Raw genomic sequence first — 26,769 nt, forward strand, 5'->3', positions numbered from 1 at the left:
TCCGCATATGTTCAAGTTCCGTAACTTATGAATGCACGTTATTACTGAATTCACTGCAAAGATCACGACGAAAATGAACGTCACGGCTGAAGCATGTGTTACTAGTATAGCTTCAGAATGTCGGGAGTTGACTGTACTCCACGAACACGCAGACCTGTTTGTTTATAGCCTTATCCGTTGCATTACCTGTGTTCGGCGTACTATATACCCAATGTGTCTTTAACTTCAGTCTTTAGATAGCTGGATTGCTAAGCCTACTAATGGATGAGATGGACAGATTATGAGTTCCCATGCTACGCGCGGGGCTGCATAGGCCGCGCAGCCTGTACTCAACGACCGTAAGGCAACACGAGTCCGCGCTTTATCAAACTACAACTTCAATACTGGAGGCAATGGCAAAGAATATTACAAAAAGGAATAATAAAAAAACATATACTCACCCATGTCACCTAAGGAGATGTTCCTTCATATTCCAAACATACCTGGCATCGACTAATGAAAGTACACAGGGGAATCTTATAGGCGATAACTAATATCATCGAGAACTTCTTCAGTGAGCTACTGTGTATCGTTGTATTTATCTCGAACACTCCTGCTTCCCGAAGTTTAGCTAAGTTATGAATCGCAGCACGAGTTGGAATGCCAGGTAAATTTACACTACTGTACACGTGCGTTTTCAACATTGTTTAGCTTACAAGGAGTCATTGTCAGACAGATGTCACAGATCGAACATGACATTTTTGAGGTGAAAGTACATTTGAAAAAAAAAAAACGTGATTCAGCTTTCTCTCCCATAGGCCTCCGTTCGGTCGACAAAATAAAATATTACAAATTTGTTCACATTAACACATTCCTTCGTCCTAGATATTTCAGATTTTGTATAATAAAAGAATGTGTAAAATAACGTACGTTTTGCCTCTTGAGATTTTCTCCTTGACGTGCCTAATCTGTGAAAAATAAATTAAAACTATCAACGCCTGGTTTCTCCCCAACGATTGATGTGCCGTACTTGTAAGCAGTGCAAGTTAGGGCAATTATATATGCAGAACCTACACCCACTGCACGGCACTTGTTTATGCTTACTCATGTTTAACGCCGTACAATATATGTGCACAGGTTGTAACTTTTATAATGGCAACTATTTATTTATTACGAATATACAAGTGATACATCTGTGAAACTTCTACAATCCTTCAATGAAGTAATCAGCATTGTATACAACTCGTTGCCAGCGATGTGGAAGTCGTAGTATCCCTGTAGCAGGTCCTGTTCTGTTGATGTTTCTGATGGACCACCCTATTGGCTGCAGAATATCGGGAACAATCCGGAATCGAACGTCACGTAGTGGTTTCTTCATCTTTGGGATTAAGCCACAATCACAGGGACTTAAGTCCGGTGAATGTGGTGGATGGAAAAGCACTTCACACCCCCTGCGACGGTACAAATGAGCTACAAGGTGTGCCATGTGCACCCTTGAGTTATCCTGAAAAATGACGGGAGGGCTCTGCAAAACGTTTGGGCGCTTTCTTCGCGAAGCTAGTCTCAGATTATGCTCCAAAAACTGACAGAAATATTGTGCATTAACATTCTGTCTTTGCGGGACGGTATGTGTTAAGATGACGCCGTCACAGTCGTACACAACAATCAGCATAGCTTTCACATTCGTGAGGGTACGACGCACCATTGTTTTGCGTGGTGACCCGTAATGACGCCACTCATTTGATTGGCGCTTAAGCAGATGTTCGTAGATCTGGCCCATGTCTCATCAAGCGCAACAATACGCCGTAAGAAGGCGTCTCCTTCACGATCATACCGCTCCAAGTGAGTTTGAGCGGTGTCATATCGTATCCATCGCTATGCCTCCGTCAAATCCCAGGAAACCCAACGAGATGCAATTTTTCTCATTTTCAGGCGATTCTTTAAAATACGAAATACAGTCATATGCGATATTGCTATCTCCTTTGCTAACTCACGTACTGTCTGTCGTCGATAGTTGTCTAATAGCGCGGAAACAGCTTCCACTTCCTCTTCACTAACAGTCGGACGGCCCGGCCAGGCCATGTTTTCCACGCGGTCACGCCTCTCGTTGAAGGCTCGAACCGGAGCCTTCTTTAGTTACAAGCCAGGGCATGGGTAGGTTTGGCAACGCAGAGTGGAGGCGGGAGATTTTAGAGTGATATTGTGTTTGCTCAATGCTTTCGTTATACGTAACGCGTATTTTTTCAATATTACTTCATGCACAAAGGTAAGATCAAGATTCAGAGTGGTGATGTAAATTATTACGGGTTCGAAAATAGTGTTTTATTGCAATCAATTAGCTATACTTCAGAATACGGCGTAAGTAGGCTACTTACATACAAAGGCTGCCACTTAAAATAATTACAAAAAAAGCGTGTTTTTATTGATAGTACGAAGGTAAATAAATAAATAAAAAATATATTCCTTGCACCGAAAATAATAAAATCAATAATGCAATAAAGACGTAAGTTCCTACGCAGTATTCTTAAGTTCCATTCAGTTAACAAATTTGTGGCTAGCAAATTGACAATGTTTTGCAACTTAATGGTGTTTCATCTGTGAAAGGTTTAGGATATATTTTAATATTATCTTCTGCGATTATCTATCGTGTTTTTCTACAAATATTTCAGATGCCTAGAAAGTGCTGTGTGCCTATGTGTCGTAGCAACTACACTTATAACACTAGTCTACAAATTTTAACTTTGAAAATTGTGCCGAAATGAAACATTGTTACTATCCACATATTTGCCATGCTGAATCCAAAAATGGAACCCATTTTTCAGCAGCACCCTCAGATTTTCAGTTATTACCCTTATTACACTTCTGAAAGTTCGATACTAACTAAGCAGTTCCACATTTTTAATATCTAATGCAGAATGCACAAACATAGTCTTCCGCTATTATAGTGGTGTTAGTACTAAAAATAAACTATCCTTCATGTTATAATGATGTAAATGGCTATTTACATTTACGTAGTGGAAGGCAGGCATCGCTTTTAAACACTTTTGTGTGTATGTTGTAGTATTCTCTCTTTGTATGAACCAGCAGTAATCACTCATCATAGATTGATCCCATCTCTCTTTATAACGCTGTTCCATCTGTAAAATGTCTTGATGAAAGCGTTCCCTTTGTTTGTCACGCACTGCACCCAAGTTTTTAGGAAAGAAATCTAAATGAGAATGTAGGAAGTGAATTTGACAGACATCTGTATCCAAAATGCTTATAATTTTGAAAAAGATTCTGAACTAGTTCGTCAAGATTTTCTTCCTTCTTGTTGCCGAGGGACCCATTCACAACACTTTTAAATGACTCCCATGCTGCACGTTCGTTTGGAGTTAATTGTTTCTAAAGAAAATTGGTCACCCATCACTTTTTTAATCTGATGTCCAATGAATATTCCTTCTTTTAATTTTGTATCACTCACACTAAGGAATATTCTTCTTAGATATTTCAAACCTTCGCCTGTTGTGTCCATACCTTCCATAAAGTTCTTCATGAGCCCTAATTTAATGTGTAAAGGATGGAGATATATTTTTTGTTGGTCCACTAAAGGTTTAAATTTTACATTATGTTTTCCAGGAGTGAAATCTTCTCTTCTTGGCCATTCCTTGACTATATAGTGATGTTGAGTATCTCGGGTGTCCCAAAGGCACAGGAAAAAGGATATTTAGTGAATCCACTCTGCATTCCATGTAAGAAGACTTTAAGATCCTGCAAATATGCCAAAAATGGTTTTCATATTTTAATGGCTTCAAGAATACGACACTTGTTTTTGTACTGTATGTTTCTTTCATTGCTGCGCTGTATGCTACAGATATGGAGGGAAGTTTATTGCAATTGTGTAACAAAATGGCTTTCAGACTAATTTTAGAAGCATCTATAAATAAGCGCCGCTCTTCAGCATTATGTGTAATACCTAGTTTTAATCAGTCCATTTACATCGCTGCATGCACAAACTCCAGAACCTGTAACTATGAAAAATGGTAGATCCTTATTTATGTTTCTAAATACTGAAACATTCGCATCTTTATCCAGCACCTTCCATTCCTGAAGACGAGATCCTAGAAGCTCAGTCAGCTGTTTAGTTAAGTACAAATCACGTATACCAATCATTGAGTTCTACCTATGTTATTAAATGTGGCTTTTCTTCTCTCTCTTCATCTGGGATGTAGACGTTATCCCTTGGTGTAGAGGGCTGCACATCATCAGATAACGTTATGTCAGTTTCCGATTCTTCTTGGTATGTAGAAGGTGGAATGGGAACAGGTAAATTTTCTCCGTGAGGTATTGGTCTTATAGCTGACGGGAGATTAGGATACTGAATGAGTCTCTTATTTTTTAAAGAAAATCCAGTAACATTGATTAAGCAGAAATAACAATCATCTTAGTGGTTTTTTTGCTCACACCATACCAATTGGTTCGGAAAGTTTTTAAAACTACGCCTTTGCTTCTTCATTTCATTTCACACAGAACAGCTCACACTACTAACAAAAACTCTACACTCGAACTAAACAAAGTACAAACTGTCTCTATTTTCATTACCAGGTACCCTATAAGTCTATCTTATCTTTCAAGTATCAACAAACCATGATTCAGATGTGTCAAGTGAAGAGGGACTTGGCATAATGGATAGAAACCAAAGAAGCGCTGCTACATATATAATAGGATTGAAAAATGTGTATAAATTCTATATTTACAATATTAAATTATTGAAATTTATTTCATGTGTACCTTGTTAAATGGGAATACGTATGCATATATCAAAATTAAACGTAAGCACCTGTGGCTTCCACCAATTTCCTCAAGCGGCCGGTAATGGAATCCACAGTCTTTTGGAGGAAGTTGCGTGGGGCATTGGTGATAATGCCCCGAATTCGTGATTCCAATTCTTTATCGTCTCTGGACGGATTGTGGCATTCCTTCCTTTCTCCATATGGCACCATCTCGAACGAAAACAACGGAAATCCACAATTCATAGCGAGCAGCAATCTGCGCACTCTCGCGAACACATAGGTGATCGACCATATTTGTTATTGTTGCGCGAACTGCCCCTCACGGCCATCATCTATACTACGGACGAACAAAAGTTCAAATTCTATTAAATGATTTATATATACACACAATTTTCATTATGGTTCCATCGATATTAAAAATTCTACAGCCAATTAATAATACCTAGTTACTTCCCGCCCGCACTGTAGTTATGGCTATTCATAAAATATAACATTGTTGCAATGCTCAGAAACCTGACGTGATGGGCAAAATCTGATTACATATTCGTAATCAGCGCATCAGACTGGGTAATAATCAGCATTCTGTTTGTCGGCACAAAAAATGTTGTAGACTAGTGTAATTAAACAAAAATAAAATATACTTTTTTTATTGATGGTACAAGGGAAAATAAATAAATAAATACTTAAAGAAATGTTACTTGTACCAAAAATAAATAAAATAATGACGTACTTTCGCAATACCCTATTCCAATCAATTAACCATTATGCGGCTAGTAAATTGACAATGTTATGCCGCTTAATGTTGTTTCACCTCTGACATGAAAGGTGTAGGATATCATATGCATTTTAATTTCATGTAATTATGTCGTGCTTTTCTATAAATATTTCAGATGTCCAGGAAGCCAGTTTTAGTTTGAACCTGGCCAGTCACCATAACAATACTGTTATCCTAAATTATTTGGGTGAATGTAGAGTATCCAACGCCCACTGAACGAATATTTCACTTTTATCACTGCCAATGTTGCGCTATAATCGTATATGCAAGGTAGGCTATAACAAAAACCTAAACTAACCAAACCTAACCTGTCAAAGAAGCAACAAGTTATACTAAATATGTGCAAAATTGGCCTATGTCTCTGTAGTGGGCGGGACATAAGTAACATTGACCAAACCAACAAAGTGATTATATGCATCTACAAATTATAGATAGTTCTGACGTATAGCAGGCATTCCGAATCTTCAAAAAAACTGCAACATTTATGGGATCACAAAACAGCTGTTTACAATGACTTTGAAAACCAACGGCGTAACTTTATTGATATAGCAGGCGAGACCCAACAATTTGACTAGAATTCTGATACACACAAACCACAGATAAGAATATAAAAATGTGGTTATACAATATTTAATAGAATAGTCAATTACTTTGTCATCCATAACCGTAAAAATTCCCAAAGACTGCAACCATTTTATTTTCATTTATTGTCTTGTTTTTTTATCACCAACGCGCATTTAGTTTATAATACATCAACAATTAACGTTTGGTACGACCGCAAACATAATTCCATCGATACACACTTATATTGTAACATTAATTTACATTGGAAATCGGCATTAGCACAAACACGTGTACTGTACGGTCAGCCCCCGGGTGAGAGTTAATTACAGTGTTGCCGACGTATGGCCCCGGCTTGTAACTAAAGAAGGCTCTGCTCGAACCCACCTCGCCTCAGTCCTGTATGGTAACGCCGTCTCTCTACATACCTCAACAAGACCGTCATGATATTGTCGTGCTGTAAGACCACGGACAGTTTGAATTTTCAGCCAAGATCACTTTGTAAACATGGCGAAACACAACTGCTTAGAGGTGTAACGAACAGGAGACTAACTTCAATTCTCCACAGCGCATGTGCTCTTAAGTCGGTCGGAAGAGACCTTTTAGGAGGGAGGAGGGCAGACATTGACTAACATGTAGCAGAAATGACAACAATTAACTCCGTCTCGTTTCGCTTTTACAGCAGTGTTGCCACTATTAAAGTTACACCTAACGTATATAGTGTACAGTATGCAGACAAACGGTTATCTTTCACTTCTTGTCTCCTTTTGAATTTTGTGTGGTGTGGTTGTGTGTCGGTGTTCGTCTTAAAATAGAGTATACGAAAAAAAATATTATAATGGACAGCAATCCAATTGCTGAATCATCTATACATGGGGAATAGATGTTAGCTGATAGCGCAAACTTCACAGTCAGTCTGTCTGATCAAGAAAGAAAAGATGCAACAGGAGCAGTCCGATATTTTTAAGGTAAACGTACATTAATTCTGTTGTGTAATATTGTAAAATAAGTAGGTATACATGGCACTACATATAAAATAACAACTCATTCCTTATTTATTTACATTCAATGAATAAAATAATTGAAATCCCCATCGTTCTAGTACGAGTATATTCAAATACATTAACATTTATTCACTCTGCTTACAATATTTTAACCTCGGTTTTTTAGATCGACTCTTAAGCATGGGGATTATTGTAAACTCTAACTAATGCGGAAAAAACTATTCGCTCACAACTGATGGGGGAGGAAGTTATTAAAATGTTAATGGAAACTCTCGACTTCAGGTGTAATGAAAATGAAAACTGTTCCACTAAAGTGAAGTTCACTCCTACGCAGAACCTTCCACGAGTGACTTAGAAGAACAATACGTCATGTCTGATGAAAGTTCCAATCCTTCGGGGGAAAGCGACCTCTCCAACTTCCAGCCTAGTCCGGGTAAACTACCAAAATATGAATATGCCCAAAGAACATCCTAATTAGAGCCTGACCACACTGCAGCATCAGGGTCTGCAGCATTAAAGCATAAAGGACTTTTAAGCATATGGGAGGAGGAAACAGGAACAGGAGGGACTCGATACGACAAAATTAACATGATAGTTTTGTGGAAGCGTAGGAAAGAAATGAACAGGTAACAACTAGATCATTATAAGAATGGGGACTAGCAGCTGCAAATCAACTTTTGTCATCTAATTTCGAATTTACTGCCAGTGTTAGTCGGGCCAATACGTTTAAAAAAGGTCACCATATCCGACAACGCAAAGTGATAAAGCTAGTTTCCTCCAAGGAAGTCTACTCTATGGAAGAAATACGCAAATCTGTGGATCGGTTCCAGAAGCAGACAACCGCTTTGATTCATAATTTTCATTATTATCAATAGGAACCAGACCGGTTGCTCGTATAGAAATGACATAAAAGAACATTAGAGAACACTGCGAAAAAAAAGTGCTAATTGCAGTTGAACACGTCAATAAAGTTACTCATTCATATACGCCACAGTAACCATTACTACAGCTGGTAATTTACTGCCTAAAGCATTTCTGTCAGCAAGAACCTGGGGGAAAATTCGGTCCGAAAGTTAGCGTTGCTGTTAGTGCTCTTGAGGTAAAATGCAAAAATATTGCAGTCACGTGCTCTACATCTGGCAAACTGACCTCGAGCAGAATCTTGATATTGTCTTCAAAACTTATGTAGGGGCAAACAAATGTCTCCTTCTAATTGAATCCTGGAGAGGACAAACTAATGGAGATGTATGATGAGCGGTTTGTGGATGATGATAACTTGCATTATGAATGTTATTCCACCTAAATATACTCCATTGTGTCAGCCTTGCGATGTTTATTGTTACAGGCAAGTTAAACTTTCAATTCCGTCTGCAGAACTACACTTACTTCTTGCAACAAAAACAGCAAATAACATCGAGGGATGATGCCATTGCAAATCATTCTGTAATTCATAACCAGCTGTCTGCCGCTGTCCTAATCACAGGCTTCAATATGCTTGGTATGCCTCAAAACTTATAGAGGAAAGAAATTATGAGTTTACGAATATGCGTGAAGTGCGTCTTCATCCAGGGATTCGAAAGAAAAAGTGCATAGCTTCCTAAAGTGTGCTTGGTGTAGAAACATTTTGTGTTTTGTATATTTCGGTCAATGTAGAGTACCTACCACCCACTGAACGAATATTGGTTGAACGAACGTTGAGCGACTTCCGCCGATTTTGGAATAGACACCGACGCACTTAGATTAGGTTAGGTTAGTTTAGGCTTTTATTATCCCGTCAAGATGAAGGTTAAAGCGATTGAGTGTGATATTTTGTTTTCTATGTTGGCAGTTCGAGTGCGTCGGTGTCTATTCCAAAATCGGCGGAAGTCGCTCAACGCTCGTTTCACCCGAATATTTCACACTTTTATCACTGCCAATGTTGCGCTATAAAACAATTTTCACAAATCTAATGTAAAAGACTGCCTACAAAGCAACAAGTTATACTAAATGTTTAGGATTAGTGTAGAACTGGCCTATGTCTCCTATAGTGGGCGGGACATAAGTAACATTCACCTATATTTCTATGATAATTTCCACCCAGGAGTCTGCAAAAGTACAGCAGCCAGTACTTCAGGCAGTTATTAACAATAAGTATATGTTAGTAACATATTTGCTAGTGTTTTATATTTTGTGCTTCTTTTATGCCACATATCAATGAACGTGTACACTTTATGTTACATCATAATGTAGAATTCAAACACGTTAATTAATATACGTAATATGAATTATTATACTGTATTAATTAATATACATTTTTACGCTTCACGAACAGAATTTATTGCGAATTGTTACGACAGTCTTGGATGTCGCGAAGTGCAGTATAATGATTCAATAACTTCAAAAGTATTCTCGCTCTCCATCTCACTTTCGCCGTCCACGTTCGCATGCACAGTAAATGGTATGAGTGGATTACAGGCGCGTAGCGTGAAAGTCTTCGAAGGGAAGCGTTTGACTATGCAACTTCAAGACTGAGGTTCGATGCTTGTTGCCGTCACACCGGGGGTTCAATGGAAGTAGGACCTACATCCACAGTAAAAATAATACAAATTCAATAAATTTTCAAGCCAAACGAGGATCTATGGGAGAGAAAGCTGAAGCACGGGTATTTTTATTTTCAATGTACTTTCACCTCAAAAATTCCTGTTCGATCTGTGACATGGGTCTCACAATGGCTCCTTGTTAGACTGACGACACGTTCCCGAGCTCCCTGCCGAGGGGGGCAGTTTGTCAACGTGCGGACGGGAAAGTCTATCTGGTCTTTCTGTACACGAGTGAAAACGTAAACGTCCTTACTTAAATGATTAATTTCTAAGGCAATTTTCCTATGAAAATCACAAAATTAAAAAATGCAGTAATATCACTATAGCAATTAAACAGAAATTACTAATATCTCAATGGAAAATACTCAGAAGAATTTTTGGATCAAACAAAGAGCAGATAATAATTGGAGAATGACAACTAATAGAGAATTATATAAGCTAATTAAAAATAAAAATATAATAAATTATATTAGATCACTCAGAATAGGATCATTGGCGCACATAATAAGGATGCATAACTTAACAAGACACTGGTAAAAGTTATATAAATGGAAACCTATAGCAAGAAGAGCAGTCGGCAGACATAAGTTGAGATGAGAAGATGATGTGATGGATGACTTGAAGAAAATGAAAGTTACTAATTTGAAGGCAGCCAAAGACAGAATTGTCTGCAAGAAGATTATTGAGAAGGCTAAAAATTTCAATTTTGATGTTGGTTCCTTATAATGATTACTTCTGGCTTTTAAAGAACCCGGCGTTTCATTGCCGCCCTCACATAAGCTCGTTATCGGTTCCTATCCTGAGCAAGATTAACCCAGTCCCTACCATCATATCCCACATTCCTCAAATCCATTTTAATATTATCCTCCCATCTACGTCTAGGCCCTCCCTAAAGTCTTATTCCCTCCAGCCTCCCAACTAACATTCTATATGCATTTCTGTATTTGCCCATACATGCTACATGCCCTGCCCATCTCAAATGTCTGGATTTAATGTTCCTAATTATGTCAGGTAAAGAATAAAATGCGTGCAGTACTGCGTTGTGTAACTGTATCCATTCTCCTGTAACTTCATCCCTCTTAGCCCCAAATATTTTCCTAAACAACTTATTCTCAAACACCCTTAACCTCTGTTCCTCTCTCAAAGTGAGAGTCTAAGTTTCATAACCATATAGAAGAACCGGTAACATAATTGTTTTATAAATTCTAACTTCCAGATTTTTTGAGAGCAGACTGGAAGATAAAAGCTTCTCAACCGAATAATAGCACTCATTTCTCATATTCATTCAGCGTTTAATTTCCTCCTCAAAACTATTTACATTTGTTACTGTTACTCCAAGGTATTTGAATTTGTCCACCTCTTCAATGGATAAAATTCCAATTTTTATATATCCATTTGTATTCTGGTCACTAGACATAGCCTAATCATATACTTTGTCTTTCGGAACTTACTTTCAAACCTATCTTTTTACTTGCTTCATTTAAAATTCCCGTGTGTTCCGTAATAGTTCGTGGACTTTCTCCTAACTTATTCACGTAATCCGCATAAACAAGGAGTTGATGTAACCCGTTCAATTCTAAACCCTCTCTGTTATCCTGGACTTTCCTAATGGTATATTCTAGAGCAAAGTTAAAAAGTAAAAGTAATAGTTCATTTCCATGCTTTAGCTCGCAGTGAATTGGAAAAGCATCTAACAGAAACTGGCCTATAAGTTGACTGAGACATATTTTAATTAATCCAACTAATGATTCCTCACGGCCAAAAAACAGTATCGGCTAGAAGAGGATCCACTTAAAGTTATGTTCATTGTTGCTTATGATTTTGACGATTTCCTTGTCACTCATGCAGTTTCTGCGAGAAATCATGTGAATGGTGCATAGTACAGTTATTTTCTGGAACACGATTTACGACCAGCTGTGCGCCGTGAACGTCCAAATCTCCTGAATTCTCATCACATTATGCTACATGATGGTGCTCGCTCTCACATAGTTGCCTCTGTGGTCAATTTACTTCGTAGATGGAACTGGGAAATTCTGGAGAATCCTCCATACTCCCTAGATATGAACCAATGTGATTTTGACCTTTTCGCAAAAATGAAATTATCACTTAGAAGATTTCGCTCTAGAACCAGACAGGCAATTACAGCAGCAGTAGAGCAGTCTGTTCGAAGATTAGTATAACAAGACGCTGTGGATGGCATCCGTCGTCTCCCTGAGGTGTGGAGGCGTGTTCTTCATGTTGGAGGAGATTACTTCTGAGCACTGCAACAGTGTGACTGTTCAAAAAATGTTTTCTTTATTGTTAATTCAAATGTTGCTACTAATTTATTGAATGACCTTAGCTCAATCTTACAAATTGAAAAGTAATTATTACAGCACAGCAACGAAAATACCTGTGCTACCATATAGAATCAACAATAATATTTTAATTTCCTAATATTAGCGCCAAGGATAGTCGACGATTTTGTTCAGACGGTGCAGGCATATATTGTCTATCGCGAATCTGCATTCATTAAATTCCTTCCTCTCTACATCTCGCAAATATTATCTCTATCACAGTTTTCAATATTACCTTCATTGGTGAGGAGAATATACTAAAACGAATCCTTATTCCAGTAAAAGAGAAATTCTGAATTTCAAGACGACGAGGAGCTAAATCGTTTATATACGACACGATCTATGAAAAGCGATTTCGATGTAACATCGCAACCATAAAGAACAATGTTGAAATATGTGAACTGGCAGTACAAGTGACAAGCACACCAACATATAGCCCAACCCCCCCCCAACACTCCCTCTACCGTTCCCTCACGCTGAATGAGGCACATCCGCAGCGTCCAAACTAAAACTGAAGATTCTAATCAAATACTCGGCGCCGTTGCCCGTTTTCCATACTAAACCCATAAACATATTATATTTAACTCAATACTCAAGAATAGTTTCAGAGAGGTCATCCTCATATGTGTGTAACGCGTAAACAAACTTGATATAAATTTTCAACACTAAAGTTCAAGCAATCGATCCCAAAACTAAAGAAAAAACAGCTTTAAATAAATAATATACATAAAGAACATATATAAATAATGTAATTATTTTTGGCACAACGAAATAAACCATTTCCCTAATTCAAGGGATGAATGTGCAATATAAATGAAAAAGAATTTTGCATCTTGCAATTATCGTAACTGTTTCTAATATTTAGCTTTACCCAAATGAATAACATAATCATATTCACATTTCTTTAATTATTCATTCGTTTCAAATTTTAATACGCCACTCCTGTTCTACAACAAGCAGAAATGTACGGAATTTACCATTCAGTCTTGTGATATACAATACAAGCTTGTGAAATTCAATCTTTCTGCTCTTAATATAGCAGAAATAGGGCTTCAAAGGAGAGTGTATCTTTAAGATAATTCCAAAGCTTCAAATCTGCTGGATTTATATCCGCTGGACGCGCTAGTCAGGGATAACGAAATGTATACTCTTTATGAAATTATCAAACATGACTTGTTCTTATTTCCTCGTTAACAAACTGTAACGACAAAATACTGCTAATATTATTTTAAAAAAACCTTTCCATTATAAATAATACAAGAAACTTTCCTCTTTGGCATGAAACTCTCTGTTTCTTTGTACAGCGATTTCTTCTAAATTATTGAATGAACATTCTTCATATTACGTGTAAATATATGTAACATTGGATCACCGGTCACCACGTCTAAAGATTTTATAACTAATACAATAGTGTCTAATTCATTAGGTCTAGTGACAGAAGGTCTAAGAAAGCGGGTCTAGTGCAAAATGAAGATCATTACAATTACGTCTAACATACATTCATGTCCAATAATTTTATGTCTAACTTCAAATATTGTCTAATTCATTAGGTCTAAGAAAACAAGGTCCAATAACAATATGCTTAATGTAAAAGTTCAAAACAATATGCCTAACTTACAATCATGTCGAATCATGTGTAACTGCCAATGTTGTCTAAAGTTGTGAAGAGTGATAAATGTGCTACATATTTTAACTCCTAGCTGTTTCAATAGAGAAAATTATATATTTAGACACAGTGAAATATACATTTTTATACATATTATATTGAAAAAGACCTTCAATATTTTAATTTTCCTCTAATAATTCAGTTTGCACTTTCAGCCTATAGCGTAAGGTTCTTAGGAAGAGTGATGACTTTCTGGCACTATTGTTTCCAATTGAGGACCGTTTTTGCAAAACTTGCTGACTGAAAGAGCTAAATTTTACAGGAGAGACAAAGCACTATAGTAAGCAAGTTTTGCTGTATCTCTCACTTATAGCAGAAGCAAGTTTTAAAAAAAAACGATCACACTTTGACACACTACAATGAAGAGAAAAAACCCAATTTTACTAAGACCTTATGTTAACGAATCCATCAAAATCTGAATTTTGCAAATTTTGCAGTTAGCGAGTTTTGCAAAAACGGTCTTCAATTAGGCAATGTGTGATAATGCTACATGATTTTGTCGACTCAGAGAGTGATAACACTGATATATTTATAATAATTAGAAGTTGCAATGTGATTTATCCACTATTTTTCAATTGACCTTATTATACTATGAAGTTAATGGATATTGTTACTACAACAGTAGATCACACTTTAGGAGACATTATCTGTGATTATATCTAATTCAAAATTAGACTTTTAGTATAAGACCTCCCACCAGACGATTTTAGACATTGGATAGACATTGTTTCCAATTAGACATTTCCGCATTACACCATGCTCCAGTAGACATTATTTGCAATTAAACTTAATTAAAAATTAGACATTTAGGTATAAGAACTATTTCCATTATACATGTTGCATAAATTATAGACTTCTTTTTCATTAGACTTAATTGGTAATTAGACGTTATGTACTTTAGATCTGGTACATTTAGACGTACTGACCTTAAAGATTAATAGAATTTTATTGAACAGAAAAAATGAATAGAAATATCCACAGTCTCTTTGTGTAAAGCTATTTCTTGTAACCATTTATGTCCTTGATATTTACTATTTAAAAGTATATTTCCGAGAAAAATTCATATTAAATACATGGTTTTTATAGACAATTTACCGAGCATTTAAGTTAAAAAAATGAGATAGAACAATCATTCACTCAAAACAGAGACAGACGATTTTGTATAATTTCTTCACGACTCAATATCACGTGACAAATCGAGATGGTATAGATAACACGTATTCGAAAGCGATTTTGTCATATACATTAATGATTATTTACGTAACCATGTCTCGAATTCAGAATGATAATCATAATTGACAATTCTGTTATATTCAGTGATTTATTATTGCAGTTCTCTATCTCAAAATCTGTGCGTCAGTGGCTAAGCATGACAATATCTTTGAAAAATATTGGAGTGCAAGAGGTCAAGTGACTTTATTGTCAAATGCCTGGCATTAGAAAATAACAACATTATTGCAGTTATAAATTCTCTTGCTTCAAAACGTCGGAACGCATTCATGACAGTGAAGCTTCAAGTCATAATTATTATAACATTCTTGTCACGTCACAGTAACCTAAATATACCTTAGGTAAGCCCAACGTGTTACATTTTTAAAATAGAGGGGCAATGTAAAATTCAACGAACAAGAGACCTGGGGAAGATTGGGATAAACATAAAACAAACCTGTCACGTATCTAATTTCAAAGATCGTCAGACAAAATTCGCCAAAACTCACACAAAATCCTTGAATAATGTGTAAAATATGGAATTAATTCTATGCTTAAACATGTTACATGTCTATAAAAATTAAACATTTTCCCTCAGAACATCGGTTTGTTACATAAATGTGAATATTAAATCTTATTTGAGAACGTTGCGTGCTTTCACAATTGGAGAAGAGATAAATCCAAAAGCCTGGAGAATAACACACAATTTGTTTGCGTCTTTTAAATCCGCAAACACTCTTTACATTCAGGACACGGAACTGTTTTTTATTCGCGCTTTTTATTCCGCTGAATATTATCTAAGTACTTGAATTCCAATTTTATGAATCACTTCTCTTAACTCCTTTTTCGACTGTAGGCCTATATGTAGTTGCATTAATTTACACTGGAACACAGCTACAGGCCTATTTGTCCACAGAAGTTTTATCAACAGAATTCGATTCCAGTCAAAATTGATGCAAAACAAAGTAAAGAAAAAATTTTCCTCCACATAATTCTCGATATCTTTTATACCTAATTTGTACGAAAATGAAGATAATTATAAATTCAAGAAGATTCTGAAAATGAAGGTACAGGTGACGATGACAATCGTCAAGATGATGAAGATGAAGAAGTTGACGACGCACAGTGTGCAAAAACGCAAATCTGACTGGACAAAACTAATAACATTCTAATGGATTGTCATGATATTTTACACAGAACTTCTTGATAACACATTTTTTGTGTACAAACTCCGATTACGTTTGTAGTACTCCTTTATAGGAGTGATTTTAGACAAAATTAATAACTTCTCACTATTCTAACGGATTTTTATGAAACTATGTATAGGAGTCACAGGTAGAATATACTGTTTGTGTGGAAACTCTGATTACGTTCTGTATGAGGAATTACGCCTTCATAGGGGTTAATTTACACAAAATTAATAACTTCTCTCCTATGCAACAGATTTTTATGAAACTTTGTACAGGAGTTATATGTAGCATACAGTATACATTTTCTTGTACAAACTTTGATTATATGTGTATGCTATCTGGAATTCTTGTACAAAGTTTCATAAAAATCTGTTACATAGGAGAGAAGTTTTTATGAAACTTTGTACAGGAGTTATATGTAGCATACAGCATATATTTTCTTGTACAAACTCTGATTAAATCTGTATGCTACCTGTAATTATTATACAAAGTTTCATAGAAATATATTATATATGAAAAAAGTTATGAAGTGTGTCTGAATGCACCACTATAAAGAGGCAGTTCCTCTTATAGCAATATAATCAGACAAAAATAAATGCTACCTGTAACTCCTGTATAACTTTTTACAAAAATTGTTAGTAGACAAATTATTAATTTTGTTTAAATGTATCCGTATAAAGGAGTAGTTCCTCTTATGTAAACTTAAATATTTCTACAAAACATATAAACTACTTGTAACTTTCATTCAATGTTTCATAAAAATCTGTAGATAGGAGAGAAGTTTCTCTAAATGCACACGCTATAAAATAATAGTTTTTTCTTGTACAAACATAATCAGAGTTTGTACGCAAAAAAGTACCACATGTAAGACCTGTACAAGATTTCACAATAATCCATTAAGATGCATAAAAGTTATTAATTTTGTCCTGTTGCTACAATTGCGTTCTAATCTACGTGCGTTTGTTAAGGTTAGACAAAAATGTATCCACTGTACTTTTAACCTGATGATAGATGTAAAGTGAATAATTTTGTAGGTCTAAACATTTACATAATGATTACAAAATTGCTCATTCCGTGATTCTTTTCTGCTATTAAGCCAAACATAGAACAGTCACCGCAGCTTTACCATGTGGTCTGTTGCAAAATATAAACTACAGTAATGTAATTAAAGCTCACATTGAAAGAAATACACAATTCGAGTAAAATCAGGTATACTCAAGCGAATTCATACCGCGAACCTGTTTCACCCCCTCCAAACAGACTCGTAAAAGAGCAAAAAAAATAACTTCCGTTTCTACAAGTGCTAATAACATGGTGACCTACTTATACTAATATTTTTTTCACATAATGGGTCGCCACATTTTTAAAACAAAATAGTTACACGCGAAGTAAGGCGATCTTTTAAATAAAATGCATAGAAAATGGATTATATTGTGCATCTCGAAAACCCGAACTGATGGAATATTTTGCTTGTTATTTTTTAATTCAGGAGGTCGAAATTAGTAATAATTTGTTAGTTTTATGTCTGGCACAAAATGACTGTTGATCAGTGTTATGTAAAGAAGGACTATTATTTCAGGGACGCTGTGTCACGAAATATTTATGTGGGATACTTTTCTTTGCATACCAATTCGCAGAAATCCCAACAGTCATTGAAGCAAAAAATGAAATGTGTTCTTGACACCAATTATGAGATGTGCCATATACGAAATGTACTATTATATTCACAAAGCTGTTGTTCACTTGGTGATATAGTAAGGAATACTGCATCATATTTCAGATTTGCTCCATTTACGTCTTGTGACATAGAACGAACATTTTTCAGGGTACAAATATTACTTTTCTGAACATAGAAAGGAATATTTTTAATAAACTGAAAATGTAAATTATTGTTAAAAGAACTGCATTACTACAGTTCATTCGGTAGATATATAGTCTGAGTTCATACAACTTAGCAGTTTTGGTACGAACTTCTTACCTCTGATGATGATAATAGAGACGAAGGTGGTGGTGGTGGTGGTGGTGGTGGTGGTGGTGGTGGTGATAATGATGAAGTCAGTTGTGATTATAACGAAGGTAATGGTTGTGATGAAGAAGGGTGATGATGATGATGATGATGAAGTTGTTGGGTGATAATAATAAAGATGGTGGCGATGATAATGATGAAGGTAATGGTAGGGGTTGTAATTATGATGGAGACGAAGATAATGACAATGATGATGGTCCAGGTGATGATGGTGATAGTGATGGAAAAGAAGATGGTGATGATAATGATGACGATGATGATGTAGACAAAGACGATGCCGGGGACGAAAACGATAATGGAGACGAGAACAATGATGAAGTGGAAGGTGATAAAGATATTCATGGACACGAAGAAGATAATTATGGAGACGAATAATAATAATAATAATAATAATAATAATAATAATAATAATAATATGGAGACGAAGATGATAACGTTGAAGACAAAGAAGAAGAAGAAGAAGAAGAAGAAGAAGATGATGATGATGATGATAATGGTGATGATGATGATGGAGACGAAGATGATTATGATAAAGCGGTGATAATGGAGACGAAATTTACTGGGAAGACACGATGGTGATGACGTCGATGAAGGTGGTGTTAGTGGTGGTGGTGGTGGTGGTGGTGGTGGTAATAGAGACGAAAAAGGATGAAGAAAAAGATGTTGGTGATGATAATGATAATGATGATGATGGTGGTGGTAGTGGTTGCAGTGGTGGTATTGATGATAATGAATATTATGGTGATGGAGAGTAACGTAATGTGGATGATGGATATAATAGTGATTAAGATTATGGAAACAAAGGTGATGAGAATCACAGAAATTAAGCTGATGAGAAAATTTAAAGTAAGGACCGATTTCAACTGATTCATCTATTTTGTACTATATACACATGTACCAATTTCATTCATGTAATTAGGCATATATCTTTTCTGGAGATGGCTTATTCAAGTCGAAAACGTTAAAAACTGAATAAACTAATGTGACAAGTATTATAACAACCAATATTTGTTAAACAGATAAGCACAGACGGATCCTGATTACTCCTAATGTTAAGCTGATGAGGATAATGGAAACTAAGGTGATGAGGATCATGGAAACTAAGCTGATGAAGATGATGGGTACAAAAGTTATGAGGGTGATGTAGACTAAGGTGATGACAACTATGGAAACTAAGGTGATGAGGATAATGAAAACGAAGATGATGATGGATACAAAACTAAAGTTATGAGGATGATGGACACAAAAGTGATGAGGATGATGGAAACGAAGCTGACGAGGATGATATAAAAGAAAGTGATGAAGGATGATTGGTACAATAGTGATGAGGATGTTGGAAACAAAGGTGATTAGGATAATGGAAACGAAGGTGATGAAGGATGATTCAAACGAAGGTCATGAAGGATGATATGCAAATGAGGGTGATGAAGGATGATGGATAGAAAAGTGATGACGATATGGAAACGAAAGTGATGAGGATAATGAAAACTAAGGTGATGAGGATCATGGAAACGGAAATGATGAAGGATGATAGATACAAAAGTGATGGGAACGATTGAAAATAAGGTGATGAGGATGATGGATACAAAATTAATGAGGGTGATGGAAACGAAGTGATAAGAATGATGGAAAAGAAAGTGATGAAGAATGATTAATACAATCGTGATAATGATGTTGGAAACAAAGGTGATCAGGATAATGGAAACGAAGGTGATTAAGGGTGATTCAAACGAAGGTGATGAGGATGATGGAAACGAAGATGATGAATGGTGATTAAAACGAAGGAGATGAGGATGATGGATACAAAAGTGATAAGGATGTTGGAAACAAAGGTGATAAGGATAATGGAAACGAAGGTGATGAAGGATGATTCAAACGAAAGTGATGAGGATGATGGAAACGAATATGATGAAGGGTGATTGAAACGAAGGAGATGAGGATGATGGATGCAAAAGTGATAAGGATGATGGAAACGAAGGCGATGAGAATAATGGATACTAAGATGATTAGGATAATGCAAACGAAGGTGATAAAGGACGATGGATAGAAAAGTGATAAGGACATGGAAATGAAGGTATAAGGATAATGGATACAAAAGTGATGATGGAAACTAAGGTGATGAGGATAATGGATTCAAAGCTGTTTAGGATAATGATAACGAATGTGATAGAATATGGATACAAAAGTGATGATGGAATCGAAGGTGCTGAAAGGTGTTAGAAACTAAGTTCATGAGGATAATGGATACAGAAACTGATGGTTTAATGGAAACGAAGGAACGAAGATCATGGATGCAAAAAGTGATAAGGATGATGGAAACTGAGATGTTGAGGGTATTGTAAACGAATGTGATGAGGATGATGGAAACTAAATTGATGAAGGATGTTGGATACAAAAGTGATGAGGACGATGGAAACAGAGTTGATGAGGATGATGAAAACTAAGATGATGAGGATGATAGAAACTAAGGTGATGAGGATGATGGATACAGAAATAATGAGGATAATGGAAATGAAAGTGATGGGTATTATGTATATAAAAGTGGTGAGATTGATAGAAACGAAGGTGATGAGGATAATGGAAACTAATGTGATGAGAATGATGGATACAGAAGTGATGAGGATGATGGTAAGATAGGTGATGAGGATAATGGCAGCGAAAGTGATGAGAATGACGGATACAAAAGTGATGAGGATGTAAATGAAGATGATGAAGATGATAGAAGTGAAAGTCATGAAAATGACGATGTCCACAAATAGACATCCATGACTTTACCGTATTGGATTGTATGTTGATATGAGAGGAGGAACTTGAACTCGACAAAAATGGAAAGGAACGAAGAAAGTTGCATTTGGAACTTTTTATATTATTAGAACAACCGTTATGGTGGAACCTCCAAGTGTAGACGTAGAGAGTTCTGAAACGCAGAATGAAATTAATCTTAACGCCATACAAATTATAATAGAAGGTGCTGTCGTTGTGATCATTTTCGGTAGGAATACGATTTGATTACGTTCCTCGGAGAATTAAAGAATTAATGTTTATAAGTCGATCTGAATATTGAAAAGATTCTCTGAGAGTTTATGAATTGTATTACTGCATCGCATAAAAAATATATTTTTTCAAATAGAAATTGATTTTCAAAATTGTACGTAGTAAGGGATTTCATTCCTCTACTAAACAAGGACATTACAAATGACTAAATGCAATGAAGTCAAAAGTTCGCCGAATGCGTTTATAATCCACAGTGATGATATATAGTTAGTCCAGAGACAATTATGAACTTGCATTGAGTTGTTCTTATAAAATATTTCTTTAGTAATTGTACTATTCGACGACAAAACTACGGTAAGTTCTTACCGTTAAGTGTAGTAGAGGAGGCAAGACCTGTCCTGAGAACTTATAAATAAAGCCCGCATAAATATCCAGTTGTAGCAATGTGTGCGCGTTGCCAGTATAGCTTGTTTGGGATGAGTGGTGGACGCAATCGAGGTAAACTGGAACTGTAAGCAATAGGAACAGGGGTGTGTAAGTAGCTAAATACCTACATTAGAGTACTGGGTGTTCATTTCAAAGTGTGTCATGACGTCACTGTTGTTGGGTCACCGATTTGAAGCGAGTTTCAGCTTATATGTCAGGGAAGTTGCCTATTATTTAAGGCGTTCTTCAATCTGAACTTGAACGTCGTAGCAACAGATGGCGGTCTGTACGGTCTGTGTGCTACCATAACCTCTTTCGAACTGTATTTTGCGCCGGCAAGTCGTACGCAGGGTATTTGTTATCATCGGTTGCGTACGGTAACATTCCACAACACAAATCAAATGCTCCGTGTCCATGTTGACCGTCGAAGTTAATGTCAACAAATACGTAAGTAATCGTCTTAACCCTCTCCCCATATCCCGACAGTACGTATTTCCAAACAGTTCACATTCCTGCCACTACCGGCGTTACCGCACGTATCGGTACGTAGTCTTCAGAATGAACGCCGTACTTGCTAGGCAACTTCTCTGCCTCAAAGGTTATACACCTCTGCGGAAGTGTAGGAAGATTGAATTCTCTAGGCTCATCGGCTAGCCACATGACGGCATACAGCGAGCCATGACACATTTTGAACTGAACACCCAGTATAAGTAGGCCTATTAAATAGTGATGTGAAACAAATTTATAATGTAGACTGCAGTAATAAATGTAGTTTAAATTGTAATAATAATTATTTCTGCACACCTCAAAACATAACAAATTACAACATATGAATATACCTAGTAAATGTAGTTTGTATAATTCATTTGTATTGTCATATTTGTTTGCCAAACACATTGCAATAAATAACAATGTAAGGTATATATTATATATATGTATATATAGTTTAACATTAAAACTGAACCTTCTCCTGTTTTTTATTTTTTTTTATTTTCTTGGGTTATTTTACGACGCTGTATCAACATCTAGGTTATTTAGCGTCTGAATGATATGAAGGTGATAATGCCGGTGAAATGAGTCCGGGGTCCAGCACCGAAAGTTACCCAGCTCTCCTCCTGTTGTCTAAAAAATATTTATAATGTGAAAAACTTCTCTCCACACACATGATATCATGGAGCGAACATAAAAAATTGTAAATCATATTCAAAAGTATATAGTGTTTTGTGAGACCTTAGCAAACAATTTCTTATAACCATTGTAGCATAATCACAATTCGTTTCAAGTACTGTTTTTCTGTGAGAGGTCCAGAAGGTGCTCTATCAGTTTTTCTGAGAAAGTCCTTCTACAAGTCGCAGAGCAACAGGCATTTGAATATTTATGTCGTTTCTAAACTCTTAATGGTTTTTGCTACATCTGCATATATTTTTATTGAAAGAAACGAATGTGCATTTCTTATGGTAGAGCTATCTTCAGTATTACAGTATTGCTTTAACGATAACAATCCACAATTTACAATGGAATTTTGTCTATTAAATTTCTCCAATAACGTAAGCCTATGATTTAATGTGTCAGTACATAAGTGATGTTTATAACATATTGAAGTTTACGTAGCCGTAGAATAAAGTATAAACACGGAACGACTACAAAACAATGTTAACCTGTCCGTACTGCTGTCGTACCAGAGACTGTGCAGCCCCGAGTCTCTTTGTGACGTACGACGTCACGCTTAACTATGCCTGTCGTAGGTAACTTGATTTCTTGGATACATGCCCTAGCTCTGCTTATCAGGGGAAAAATAAAGTTTTTGTATGAATTGAATTTCCGTGTCAGTAGATTCGTCTAATATTAACCAAACCGAAACAAACTGTTTCTGATCTCCATTTTTCCCATCTCGCGTAGCTCACATTCCAGATCTCGCCTCTCGATCTGTAGACCTAAGTGAGTATGCATATTATATATTAATGTGACTAGAAGTTGTTAATTTGTTTAGTAAAATTTCCTCCTTTGGTAATAAACCGTATAATTACCTTTAAAAATGGGTACATAATAATTCGCGTTTTTAAGTTATATATTAGGGGAGAGTCGGGTAGTATCGGGCATCGGGTAATATCGGACAGTGCGTTTCTTTCATCTACAACCATGTGGTAGTACCTAAATGACATGCTTACGTTTCTCTATGCGACATCACAGAAACGTAACCATGTCAATCAGGTACTATCATCGTGTGGCAGATGAAAGAAACTCACTGTCCGATATTACCCGATGTCCGATACTACCCGACTCTCCCCTAAATATGGTTAGTTTTGTATTCTGAATATCACTAAAATTCTTCAATTATGGCCGTTCATTCTTCTAAACGCCACATAATGGCGTGTTATATCTTTTTTCTATTGTGTAGGCATTGTCTTCATCTTCTTCCAGGTTGTCTGCATGTAGTCACGGATTTAACAGTTCTGTAGATATTTATGGCGATGTAACTTTATGCTTGAGTTTAGTACTACGCTCTTCCGTTTTCGTAACAACTGAGGTCCATGTTACTTACGTCAATTAATATTACTATAAGTAATCAGTATACCAGAATGTTGACACGACTTCTTCATTTATAGGATATAAAACTGAACACACTTGTTGTTGCATCTCCTATACCCTAATTTTAATTCAAATTCCAACCCCCCGATTATCACAGCAATTAACCTGTGCAGACATGTAGTCTGTGCTTTATCAGTATGTCTTTGAATATTATGTTAATTATCCGACAATGTGATTTAATTTTCGGAGGCATATCGAGCCTTCAATAAGTTCAATTTTATTTCTGGAAATTTATTACAGTCTTTCTCGGGAAGGAGTTTAGTAACCTTAGGTCATGCTAAATTCCTATTTTAGACTAAGTTAGGTGTGATGTAAGAATTTCACTGTCTGTATTCAATGTAATGAAATGTTTTTTAGTCCTTGCAATATGTTATAAATACAGAAATATCCACATTCTCAGAACTATTTATCATCTCTATTGTCGGGAAGAAGGAGAATTCGTTGGATCTGTTGTCAAGAGTAATTATCCAGGACTGGGCCGGAGATCTAATATGTTGCTCCGAAACTTTGGACGCTTCTGAAATTTCGACACGTGCAAAAATTATGTCGCACTGCTAGATTAGGTTATGTTAAGTCTTTCGGTTAGATTTGTTAACAAATGTTCCCTAAATTTCACTTAATATAAACTCATTTTGTATATTAATACTAGTATATTTCATGCCTCTGTTCTGAACGTGCAATATCGACTGAAGTAGATTGCCACAGAATTATTTAGCTTTCCTGAACCAAATTCTGTTCTTTCTTAATTTGTGTTTAACTTTTATATTTTTGTTAATAACTTCTTTTATTTGAATTCATTTTTATGTGTATTCCAATAAGTCATATAATGATAATAAAAAATATGAAGTTTTCATATTTCAGTCTTTGACTTATTTATTATAGCAAAATGTCAAAAAAGATATTTTTGCTAATACATCTTAGTGAACGTTTTCGCCCTTATTTTGGGCATCATCAGACTAATGAGTGGATATATATATATACATATGGTAAATAAATTCATATTAAAAACATTGCAAAATTGTTTAAAAAGGTTAAAAACAACCATCAAATTAAAAAGTAAATGATTAAAAACAATTAACAAGGATTAGCCTACATATAAAATTTATTTGAAATTATGCATATTTAATAATAACATACTAAAAATTGTCTATATGAGATAAGAAATTTTACGAAATAAATGCTTTTCTACCTTCACTATACTACATATAAAATTTTTAATTATGCATATTTAATAATAACATACTAAAAATTGTCTATATGAGATAAGACATTTTACGAAATACATGCTTTTCTATCTTCACTATGTTATGGGTGGATTATTAATAATCCATGATATGAGCTATGAGATAAGAAATTTTACGAAATACATGCTTTTCTATCTTGACTATGTCACGGGTGGATTATTAATAATTTAATTATTAATAATAATTCACCCATGACAAATATAGTGACGATAGAAAAGCATGTATTTCGTAAAATTTCGTATCTCATATAGACAATTTTTAGTATGTTATTATTAAATATGCATAATTTCAAATAAATTTTATATGTACCCTAATACTTGCTAATTGTTTTTAATCATTTATTTTTTAATTTGATGGTTGTTTTTAAACTATTCAAACTTTTTGCCATATGTTTAATATGGATTTATTTACCATATATATATATATATATATATATATATATATATATATATAGATATCCACTCATTAGTCTGATGATGCCCATAATAAGGGCGAAAACGTTCACTAAGATGTATTAGCAAAAATAACTTTTGTGATATTTTGCTATAATAAATAAGTCAAAGACTGAACTATCAAAACTTCACATTTTATATTATCATTCTTTTATTTGATTCAATAATGACAGCTAATTAAAATCTGTTTTCATCTTGTAAGTATTTTTTATTCCCAGAAGAAAAGCAAAACAATCTTAAGTGTTCAGAAAGCTATGCTAGGACGTACCACGTGTTTACAGTCGTAATAAAGCCCAGAGTCACGACAGCCTTAATGTTTCTATGAAGTTCTAAACGTTTGTGTCCTACCTGGTGGTGACAGTCCCGCGAACGGTCGCTCTCACGCGCTGGGACGCTGCTGATGAGGAAGAGCACCGGCGAGGCTACCAGCAAGGAGGTGACGACGAGCGTCGCGACGGTGAGGGACGCCTTGTGGACGCTGTTGTTGTTCCGCAGCCAGTAGCAGGGCACGCAACACAGCCAGTTGCCGTGGTCAGGGGACGGCTGGTGCGGCTGCTGGGCCCGCTCCACTGGCGCCGCCTCCACGTCCGCCGCGCCGCTGCATCCCGGCCCCGACGCCGCCGCCGACGACGACGCCGCTGCCGCCGCCGCCGCTGTTGTTCCGCGCCGTTCCTCCATGTCTCTGACCGGAGTTGCTTCATTCGCATTGATCCGCCGGCATACAGGCCGGCATGTGGCGTACGCGCGCATGCGCTCTACCACCACTGCTCTACGGACAAATTAAGAACTTCGATAGGTTTAGGAAGCGCGTGACGAATTAAAATAATCTGCTTTGTGACAATTAGCACCTTTACGAGAATTTAATGTTGATTGATGACATGTTTCATATAAATATCGTTCCGTGCTTTACACAATGATAAAACATGACATCAACTGAAATGAATGACTAATTACAAAGTTTATAACC

The 26,769-nt window shown here is 36.0% G+C and overlaps 1 protein-coding gene across 1 annotated transcript in view; it reads right to left on the bottom strand.

Annotated features, from left to right (window-relative positions):
* The window catches only part of Nepl16 (Neprilysin-like 16), a 516,822-nt gene extending 490,315 nt beyond the window's left edge, over positions 1-26,507 (bottom strand). Inside the window, exon 1 of the mRNA XM_069816363.1 lies at positions 26,151-26,507. Coding sequence (XP_069672464.1) covers positions 26,151-26,480 — 330 coding nt within the window. The 5' untranslated portion in view covers positions 26,481-26,507. The remainder of the gene's footprint in view (positions 1-26,150) is intronic.
* Between the last annotated feature and the right edge of the window lie 262 nt (positions 26,508-26,769).

This window comes from Periplaneta americana, chromosome 17 (genome assembly GCF_040183065.1).
Source record: "Periplaneta americana isolate PAMFEO1 chromosome 17, P.americana_PAMFEO1_priV1, whole genome shotgun sequence".
Lineage (NCBI taxonomy): Eukaryota > Metazoa > Arthropoda > Insecta > Blattodea > Blattidae > Periplaneta > Periplaneta americana.